Source organism: Passer domesticus, chromosome 10 (assembly GCF_036417665.1).
Source record: "Passer domesticus isolate bPasDom1 chromosome 10, bPasDom1.hap1, whole genome shotgun sequence".
In the NCBI taxonomy this organism is placed as follows: domain Eukaryota; kingdom Metazoa; phylum Chordata; class Aves; order Passeriformes; family Passeridae; genus Passer; species Passer domesticus.
This window is the reverse complement of record NC_087483.1, coordinates 41849179-41859697: the sequence shown is the minus strand read 5'-3', so window position 1 is coordinate 41859697 and position 10519 is coordinate 41849179. Positions and strand designations below refer to the sequence as shown.

General features: G+C 46.2%; 1 protein-coding gene across 7 annotated transcripts; it reads left to right on the top strand.

Moving 5' to 3' along the window:
- Positions 1–385: 385 nt before the first annotated feature.
- NMI (N-myc and STAT interactor) lies at positions 386–9601 on the top strand. 7 transcript variants are annotated; one of them, XM_064435330.1, is made up of 11 exons: positions 386–474; positions 1284–1403; positions 1776–1826; positions 3160–3237; positions 3514–3660; positions 4754–4852; positions 5343–5517; positions 5983–6089; positions 6199–6394; positions 6622–6728; positions 7858–9601. In XM_064435330.1, exons 1-11 carry the CDS (start codon positions 424–426, stop codon positions 8077–8079), a joined length of 1353 nt encoding a protein of 450 aa, XP_064291400.1. In that variant the 5' UTR covers positions 386–423; the 3' UTR covers positions 8080–9601. The 7 variants fall into 7 exon arrangements, with proteins under 7 accessions (XP_064291400.1, XP_064291405.1, XP_064291403.1 ...); XM_064435335.1 differs by lacking the exon at positions 386–474 and adding an exon at positions 922–952; XM_064435333.1 differs by lacking the exon at positions 386–474 and adding an exon at positions 925–952 and having other exon boundaries at positions 1284–1389.
- The last annotated feature ends 918 nt before the right edge of the window (positions 9602–10519 follow it).

The window sequence follows — 10519 nt, the reverse complement described above, 5'->3', positions numbered from 1 at the left end:
TGGCCAATGAATGCAAGTCTGTTTGCAATTTTGAGGGGAACGCTAAAAGATCCATCAGCTTAGTTTGGAAGGAAAGCTGAAAGTAATACACTTCATTTTTCTTCTTAGTCTAGGGTATGGACTCCTTCCTTTAGTTATCTGTGTGGAATCATGGAATGGGTTGGATTGGAAGGGACTTAAAGATCCCATTCCAGCCCTGCCATGGGCAGGGACACCTTCCACTGTCCCAGGCTGCTCCAAGCCGAGTTCAACCTGGCCTTGGGCACTGCCAGGGATCCAGGGCAGCCCCAGCTGCTCTGGAATTCCAGCCCAGCCAGGAATTCCCAATTCCCAATCTCCCACCCATCCCTCTGGCAGTGGGAGCCATTCCCTGGCTCCTGTCGCTCCATCCCTTATTCACAGCCCCTCTCCAGCCTCCCTTGGATGAGAACCCAGTGCTTTCTGTTCCTCAACACGACCACCACTGGAATCCAAGTGAGTTTATTTTTCCCAGAAACCTCTTTAGAGGTCACATTTCGGTGACAAGCTGACACTCGGTTCTCCAAAATTCTTCTATACGTTAACTTCTTGGAACGCGCCATCTCCATCTGCAAGGGCTCTTTCTGTCCGGGATGTTTTCCGCCACAGAAATAAACCATATTCTTTACAAACCACCACGTAACCCCAGAGAATTACAAGTAAATAAATGGTTAAATAAACTCAGCAGAGTCGGCTAAGTTTGTGTTGTTTGATTTCGCAGCCGGGACGGGCGAGCACCGGCTCCGCCGTGAGGCCATGGCCGCCCTCACGCCCGCCCTGAGGGCGCCGCCCCAGCGCCCTTTCCCCGCCTCTTCCCGGGATTTCCCCGTTTTCTCCACATCTGTGCCCCTCGGCCTCATCAGGGCTGGGCTGAGGGGCAGCCGGGGCAGCAGCTCCTCCCTCAGGCTACACAAATACAGCCAGAGACACCCGGGTACCCCGCGGCTCCCCGGTGTGTGTGTGAGAGGCCGGCCGGGGCCCGGCCCCCGGGTTTGTGAGGGGGCCGGCCGGGGCCCGGCTCCTCCTCCCCCGGCCGGGAAGCGAAAGCGAAAGGCGGCCCCGGGACGGCTCCGGAGGTGTCTGAGGAGCCGCTGGCAGCTGCAGCAGCCCCGGCAGTGCCCCCAGCCCGTCCCGGCCGTGCCCCCAGCCCGTCCCGGCCGGGAGCTGGGCGGTGAGGGAGCCCTCGGGTCCCTTGGAGGAGTCGCGGATAAACCAAGGGGAGCTATTGTTCCTTTATGCTTTCACTTTCTTTTTCCCCTCCCCAGGAAACTGTACAGAAGTCTCTGAATTTTGGCTGCTCGATCCAAGCCAGGAAGGGATTCCGGGATCCAAAACCTGTTTCAAGCCTCTGGGTGACGGCTCAGAATCCAGGTGAGGATTCCCAGGTGAGAGGGTCAGGGCTGCCCGGATGGGTCGGGAATTTGGGCTGCTCCTGCTGGGATTTCAAGGTCAGGCCTGTGGGGTATCCAACCTAAACCTTAGAGGATCAAACCTTGGCCCGGCAGCCACAGATTGGCTTGGGAGCCTCTGCCCCTTGGCATCTCCTCCTGGTCAGTGGCCTGGGAGCTTCCCCAAATTCCTTTTTATCTGTGTCCACACAATGCTGTGGCAATGGATTCCAAATTTTAAATTATCTGCTGTGTGAAAGGGTTTCCGTTTCTGCTCAGCACAGCTTCTGCTATTCCCGATACTTTGTTGCATTAAAAAAAAATCCCCAAACAATACATTCAGTGTTGTAATTTTTCCTGTTTCCTCAGATTTCCATGGATGTTACAAGCCCCCCGTTATCTCTACACGACAATGGTTTTGTAAGTATTTCCTGATGTGCTGCCTGGAGTGAAATCTGTATTTGACTTTTGTATCTCTGACTGAAGGTTTGTGCTCCCACTGTTTCTGTTTGTCTTACCTTCTTCCACTCTTTAATACTTGGGACATTCCCCATTTCCACCTCCTGTTTCCATAGGGAGAATCCCATTCCCAAGATTCTGCATCCAGAACTTTCTGTCCTGCCTTTCTTGCTCATCATTTGTGGAGGATTTTAGGGAATTTCCCTTTTCTGGGATTCAGCTCCAGCAGCGCACAAGTGGTTGGGATGGGACTTGCCCTGGTGTTTCTTGTGTTTTCTTGGTTATTTTTTTTTCCTTCTTTCAGGATGGAAACTGTTGAGTGAAACCATTTTTTTAGTAAAAAATCCTTTTCTTATTGTCTTCCAGCTGTTGGCACGTGCATCCCTTTTACTCCTTGCACTCAGTCCCTGGAGTGAAGGAATATTTTTCCCATTGTAACTAAGACACAGATGGGTATTTCCCTCTTGCTTCATTTGAAACTGGAAGAAATACTTTCTTTTTTATTATTTTTAGGAAATACCCAGCATTACCAAGAGAACTGACAAGATCATCTAATTCAGATCTTTTCCATGAATCATCTAATTTAGACCTTTTCCATGCCTAAATTTCATGATTCCCATTCAAGCTTTATGTAATCTTGACTAAAAAGAGAGGAAATATTTCAGCAGATCTTTTTGGATTTTTTTTTCTGCAGAATATTGCAGTCATAGAAACAAAGCAGAACAGAGATTTTCTCTGGGCTTTGTAGCTTCCCTGCCCTTGTGAACTTGTGCCCTGAATTTCAATTCTGAAATGGTTCTTTTATCACCTTCCTTGGTATTACTTTTTTTTTTGTCCAATCTCCCCCAGCCTGGAAGATCAAAATCCCATTTTCACTTTTATTTTTTTTTATTGACACCTCCTCCTGGAGGAACTGCTGGGAAAGCAGAGCTATAAACATTTGTAGATTTGAGGGGCTTAGTTCTGTGTGAAAAAACATGGAGACAACTAGGTTTATTATTTAGCTAAATATTAACCTGTGCATTTTAGCAATTGGATAATTAACAAATAATAATGGCTGGCCAGCAATTCACAATGTCATAGATTTTTGTCCTGTCCAGCCATTAAAATAATTCAACAATTTGACCTAAGTGAATGATGTTTTAAATTTTTTTGGTTAAACTTTTTCATTTTTTTGAGATTGTTTTAGAATCTCAATCTTTTTCATTTTTTTGAGATTGTTTTAGAATTGGGGTGTCTCAGTTGTTGGCCAACAACTGAGGAGAAAACCAATGTGTTCCTCTTCTCTCTGCAGAGTATGGTGTCCCCTGATCCCCTTGGAACATCCCTGGAAGAGATGGAAAAACTTAAGGAAGAGCTGAGGCTGTGGAAGGCAAGTTCTGTAAAGCACGTGGAATCCTGGAAATTTGCTAAAAGATAAAGATTGGTGCATCCCTCTAAAATCACATCAGATCCCCCACATTTATAACATCTTCAATTGGTTCTGTTCTCCAGTGCTTTGTGCTTGTGTTGATCCCACTCTTGTGAGTTGAATATTTACCCAAAGTGTTAAAAATCAATAAGTACAAAGGCCTTACTCAAGGTTTTGTTCCTTCCTCTAGAAATAAACCTGTAAAAAATTTAAAATCATCTTCTTTTTGCGCTCCAGGTAAGAGTTGAAGATATTGAAAAGGCAAAAGCTGACCTGTTTTACTGCAAACTAAGAGCTGATGCAGAGTGTGACAGAGCAGAGAAGGAGCTGGCAGAGCTGAAGGAGCAGGAGAGACAGCGTCAGGACAGAGTCAGCAGCTGTGAGGTAGGAGGGGCTGCTGGTGTTTGCAGGCTTGGGGAGGAGCTGTGGGCTAGGAACATGGGAGGAACATTCCCAGTTTCAGTGGCCTTGCCAGTGTGCAGCTGTACTGCTGGAATGTCCCACACGATTTTTGCTGCACTTCAGTTTTTCACTGGCAGGCAAAGAGACAGTGCAATAAAAAACTGAGTCTGTTTTGGGATGAAACCTGACAAAACCAACCTTCATCTTCCAAGGTTCCCCCCTAGAGATGAGTTTCAGGTCTGGGTGAAGGGGATGAAGCCCACTGGGGTGATTCCACTGCTTTGCCAGCTCCCTGTTCTGTGAGAAGTCACAGCACCCAAAGGATCAGCATCCAAAACATAAAGTACAACTTTAGGAACAATCCAAAACCTAAAGTGCAGCTTATCATAACATGGCATATAAAAGCACAATGCAACAATTTCTTAAGTGCCAGTGAGCTGGGCAAGAGCCAGGGCTGGCTGAAGAGGGTTTTTCCTTCTAGAACTGCTTGGTTCCAGACCCCTTGGTTCATTCCCTCAATATTCCATGTGCAGGAGCAGCAGGAGGTTCCACAGGCTGCCAAGGAGGTGCTTCTTTGGTGAATCACTGATGAAACATTACAGCTTCAAGCTATTACAATATAATTAATAGCTTAAACACACTCAGGTTAGGGGAGGTTTTCTGAAAGCTGATTTTGGTTCTTTAATCACAAGAGTTTGGATTTGTACCCAGGAAAGGTCATTTTCAGCATCTGGCTTTGGCCTTCAGCTGATGGGAAGTGCTCCAAGTGTCTGCAGTGCTTGCTGGCTTCCCAGGAGCCACCTTGTGATGGTGGCTGGCTGGAGCTGACAACATCTGCTCTCTTTCCTTCTCATCCTCTCACATCCCCTGTCCAGGAAATCCTGGATTTGCTCACACAGCTTTGTGTCCAAGCAGGATTCCTTGTTCTGGAGGAATTATGGAGCAGGCAGGAGGAAGGAGAAGGACATGAAGAGGGAAGAGCAGCAGCATGGCAGAAACTGCCCAGATGTTGCTGAAATATAGTTCTGTCTTTATTTAAGTGTTCAATTTTGCATTTCATCTTTTTGGCCTGTAGCAGGAACTCTTGCTGCTAAAGCAAGAAAACACAGAGCTGAAGAAAGAGATTGAAAAGCTCAAAGAAGACCTGGAAGAACACAGTTCCCAGGATAATCCGGTAAAGGAGGTGGAATATTTGGAAATCAGTCTTTTAGGAGGGCAGATTTTTATTTTCAGAGAATGGTTTGGGTTGGAGGGGACCTTAAATCCCATCCCATTCCAGCCCCAGGGATACTCCCACTGCCCCAGGCTGCTCCAAGCCCTGTCCAGCCTGGCCTGGGACACTGCCAGGGATCCAGGGGCAGCCCCAGCTGCTTTGGGAAACCTGAGCCTCCCCACTGAACCTGCCCCTCTTAAAGGCTGTTGGGGCCACTTGTTCAGCATTTGAACCTCTACTAATTTCAATATGAAATAAACCTGAAAGTTTCTTATTTTTCCTGGCAAGCCAGTTTGAAACAGGCAGAGGATAAGGAAATAAATCCAAGAGGTACTGGAAGTGTGGGAGGATGAAAACAAGCAGACATTGATTAAATGGAAGGCAGTGGAATCAGAACTATTCATAGCATTGGTAATTTTCAAGTTTTCTTTTTCTTGTGTTAAATTTAAAGTTGGAGATTAAAAAGAAGGTGGCAGAAATGAGATTGAAGTTCAGTCACCTGGAAGAGCTGAAGGATGATGGGGCAGATACAGATATGGACACCCACTGTGTCTTTGGGGCAGCCACAAAAACCCCCTTCAGACTCAACCAGAACCAGGCACTGCTGACTTTTGAAGATGAAGAAGGTAGGATGTTGTGTATTTTAATTATAAAATTAATGTCTCTGATGTATTTCACCTGGTAGTGGTGTGGTTTTCCCCCAAGGGTATTTTGAATAGAACAGGAAAAATCGTGTGTTAATATTTTATACAATAAGAGCATCTTTTGACAGCTTAAAAGTTTTACTAGTCCCACTCAAAATCTATTTTAATATGTATAATTAATAATATACTTGCTATATTTATTGTATATTGTTTTAATAATATTGTTTGTAATTATTGGTGTTGATATAATATTTCGTTATTATGTTATTTGGCCTGCATAAAACCACAGAGATTTTATGGAAGTAGACATGGATGCTTGGGATCTGGTTGCCTAATGATAATTAATTTCTCCTTTACTGATGCAAAAGGAGATTTTTTTAAGAGACTGGGGAATATTTTGGGGTTTACAATGATTAAACAAAGCTTTTCGTATCTGATTTCCTTCAGTTGCCCAGAGGCTGACAAAGATGAGCAAGCACTGTGTGAACCTGGACGACAGAACAGCAAATGTGACAGTGAAGCCTTTTGAACTTGACATGGGATTCCAGTTTGAGGTAAACAACTGAAATATGCAACTCTCAAAATCAGAGCTCTTTAAAAGCTTTAGGTTCTTTTTTTCCAGTGTTTTCAGTCACAAAGTGCACACAAATTTGATATTTTTAGCTCCACGTCACTGTCTCTGGAAGGAAGATCAACGTTTCAGACATACCTGAGCTTCCCATTCCTGAAGACTGGATAAGAGACAAACTTGAGCTGCATTTCTACAAAACTGAGCAGGCAGAAGGAGGAGGAGAAATAGAAAATGTCACCTACAACAAGGGGTCTGGGACAGCTGTCATCACATTCCTCAAACCTGGAGGTAGAGCCTGGAATATTTTCTTATCCGAATTCAAAGAGCTTTGTGGGCATTTCATGATTTTGCTTTTTTGTTGGAAGTGCCAAATAGACTTCTTGCAGATTTTTAAAGAATCTACAAGTGTGCTCATCGCACATCCACAAAGATGAGCCTGGTCTTTGAAATGTTTATAAAATACTGGTTAAATTATATTAAATAATTAACTGGGGTTTTTCTTTATTCTCTTACAGCAAGCTACAACTTTGTGGGATGTACTAAATACCCTTTCTGTGCAGAGGAAAGGTGGTTCATCATTTCTGTCTCCCCACATTTTGATTTCCACCTGAGGAAGTTTCAGGTAAAAGAATCTACTGCAGGCTGATAGAACAGATAAGTGGGAAATAGGAGGCTGGGCAGAGTTTTCACTCCTTTTGTGTGAACTTCACAGGAGTGTGGGTGTCAAATAGGCTGTTGAGCACATGTGAAGCTGCAATTTATTTTTAAAGGGTGTGCTTGTCTTTTCCTTGATGGAATTATCTCGGCACTCCCCACGTGACTGTGCTGGGCTCTTTGGGAAGGAGGTTAAGCACAAAGCTCTGCCATGATCCCAGAGCCCAACAAATGCAACATTTGCTCATCCATTCCTTGATTTCACTCCTCCATTCAGTCCAAATTGTGACTCTGGCACTCCCTCCAGCTGTCTGCTGCTTTAGGAGCAATGGTGATCAGGTCAGAAATGTGTCCATAATTAGGCCTTTGTAATTAAAGCAGGGGCTGCAGTGTGCAGGACACCCAGCTGGTATGGGGCATGTCCTGGCAGGGATTTTATGGGGTGGTGCTGTCAGGAGCCATCCGAGCTCCCCAAATCCAGAGTGTGGCTGCATTAAGGAGTGCAGGACACACCACTTAAGGTGTGGGCTCAGAATCATGGAACCACAAAATCTCCTGAGCTGAGAGGGACCCACAGGATCATGGATCCAGCTCCTGGCCATGCACAGACATCCCAAAATCCCACCCTGAGCATCCCTGGGAGCACTGTCCAAACCCTTTGGAGCTCTGGCAGCCTTGGGAATGTGCCCATTCTCTGGGGAGCCTGGGCAGTGCCCAGCCACCCTCTGGGAAAAGAGCCTTTCACTGAAATCCAACCTAAATCTGCCCTGACCCAGCTCCAGGAATGTTCTCTAAACTGTTCCTGTGTTCCCAGAGGGCAGAGCTCAGAGCTGTCCCTCAGGAGGAAGCTCCAGACTGGGATGAGTCTTCCCTCACTCTCCTCCCGCCAACCAAGTGCCCTCAGCTGCTCCTCCAAAACCCCTCCAGACCCTTCATTGTAGTGTGAATCCTGAATTCCTGCTCTTTCCAGAGGAATTTCCACTATCTAAAGCTCAGAGATCCCAGCCACACCTGAGTGAGGAATCCAATCCCCATCTGTCCCAGTTCCTTTGAGTGCACAGCTGCTGTATAATCCAGGTTTGTTCTTTCCTCCCCAGCCACACTGCAGGGTTTCCAAGAAAACCATTCTGCTGAAAGGAATCCCAGAGGTGGAAGAGGATGAAGAAAGTGTGCAGGACATGATTGAAATTCACTTCCAAAAGCCAAGCAATGGTGGGGGGGAGATAGAGGGAATCAAATACCTGTCCAGAGGAGCAGCCTATGTTTGCTTTGAGGAGGATACTGGGAATGCCACCTCAGAAATCACAGGGGACTCATGAAGTTCTGAGGTTTTGTTCCTCAGGGATTGAAGTAGATATTGTGCTTTAATGCTCTGAAATTGATACTCTAGAAAAGGAATCCCTGCCTTTCTGATTTGTCTCCTGGCACTGGCTTTGCACGGGGAGTCAGCAAAACTCCCTGCCTGTGTTGCAGGTCAAAGGCACAGACCAAGCCTTCAGCAGCCCCTGAAACGTCTCAGATTTTCTGCAACTTTGCATCTTTTATACCTTGCAGAGTTTTAGATACTCCAGAGTGGGATGAGTGGATTATTTCTTACATTCTGGTTACAAAAGACATATTTAATCCAAATCCAAGCCTCTTCCCAGTCCTGCTGAGGTTGCTGAGTGCCACCAGAACTCAAACACCTGAAAGCATCCTGTAATTTCACAAAAGCCACCTTATCAAATTAGTGATAGAATTAAAATAGAAAATGGGGGCTGCCAACCAAGAAATGGCACTTAAGAAATGCCCTGGCATTTGCTGCCTTTAGCTGTTGAGCTTCTGCCAGTTTGTAGCCTGCTTCATTTTTAATATTGGTTTCTGCAATTCAAATTTTCCTAATTTTTGTTCATGATTTTGGTTATTTTAAACTGCTTCAGCCAAGGACTGAGCTGATGCTGTACCTGGTTTGGTAGCAGTGCTGCTGAACAGCCCTGAGAGATCTGGGGCTGGGAGGGCTTGGAGAGTGATTTTCCAAGGAGGAATGTTTTTCCTAATGTTTTTCCTTTTCTGCTGTCATCCTTGGAAAACAAATCCTCCTCTGACTTTGCACTTTCCCCACCCTTGGAGGCTGAAATGGTTTGGCCCTAACAATCTTAACTCCAAACTAACATGAGCCTGACATTGGAAATAATTAATTTTGGGGGTATTTGACATCTTGGTGTGCAGGGAAAGGAGAGGGAATACCTCAGGGATTATTATTCCAAACTGTTAATTGGCAACGGATAAAAGTTGAATATGGAAAATTAAAAGCTGCAAACACTAGAGTTTATTTTCAGTTTGCTGTCGAGTGAGATACGTGTGACTGTAGCACCTCTCACTGTTTAGGGCATGCAAAGGCAGGGATTGATTACCTGACCACTGTAAAATAATAATTTCAAACAAAGTAGTCATGAAGAATTTACAGAAGTTGTGCACTTTTGCACTCTCAAAAACTTGATAAGACCAAACACCTTAAAAAGAGAGGGGGGAAATCCTGAGAAAGGTAAAAACTGCTGTGAATTTCAACTGTATCTCACTGATAAATATTGAGAAGTAAATCCTTAAAAAGGAAAAAGCTTAAAATTCTCATAAGGTGTGACTCATGAGTAGTGAGAAGCTGCAGGTTTTAAAGCCCAGAAAACAAATCAGTTTTTTACATTATAAGGACAATGTCTGTAAATGTCTTGCCTTTGTCCCTGATGAATTATGGTTTGTGATGGTTACTCTGTTAAATTTCAAAGCAACAGTGGTGCTTTAAAGGCTGGAGACTGGTTTTAATGATGAAAAATAAGAATAAAGCGTCAGTGATTTGTCTATAAATGTCAATATCCTTTTTTCCTCCCTGCTGGGATGACTTTCTCTGGGGCTGGGAGGTTTTTATTCCCAAATTACACACAGGGACGTTTCCCAGCTGCAGCTTTCACCCAGACATTGCTGTCCAGCCAGACACGGGGCTGTTTGGGGCCACGGGAGCTGTGCAAGGGGTGCCATGGGGGGTGTCCCTGACCATGTGGGACAGTGGGGAGGAATTCCTGCCTGGCAGGGTGGGCAGGCCCTGGCACAGGGTGCCCAGAGCAGCTGGGGCTGCCCCTGCATCCCTGGAAGTGTTCGTGTCTGCTCTCCATGTGCATCTCTCTCCATGCACGTCCCATTCCATGCATGTTCTTCCCCATGTGTGTCCCAGTCCACACATGTCCTTCTCCACGTGTGTCCCTGTCCTTAGCCACTCCTGTCCTTTTCCATGTGTGTCCCTGTGTGTGATTTTGTGTCCCTGTCCCTAGCCACTCCTGTCCTTCTCCACGTGTCCCTGGGTGTCCCTGTCCCTGCCTGTCCCTCTCCACTCCCGTCCTTCTCCCTTTTGTCTCTCTCCATGCGTGTCCTTGTCCATGTATTTGTCCCTGTCCCTTCATGTCCCTCTCCATGTGCATCCCTCTCCATGCACGTCCCAGTCCACACGTGTCCTTCTCCATGCGTGTCCCTGTCCATGTCTGTCCCTTTCCATGCGCATCCCTCTCCATACCTGTCCCTCTCCACGTGTGTCCCTGTCCGTGTCTGTCCCGGTCCTTCTCCATGCGTGTCCCCGTCCGTGTCTGTCCCGGTCCTTCTCCAAGCATGCCCTTCTCCCTGTGTCCCTGTGTGTGTCCCTGTGTGTGTCCCTGTTGCCAGGTGTCCCTGCACACCCCGGCTCCCGTTCCCGCCCCGCAGTTCCAGCCGGGAAGGGCGGGCCGTGCCGCGCTG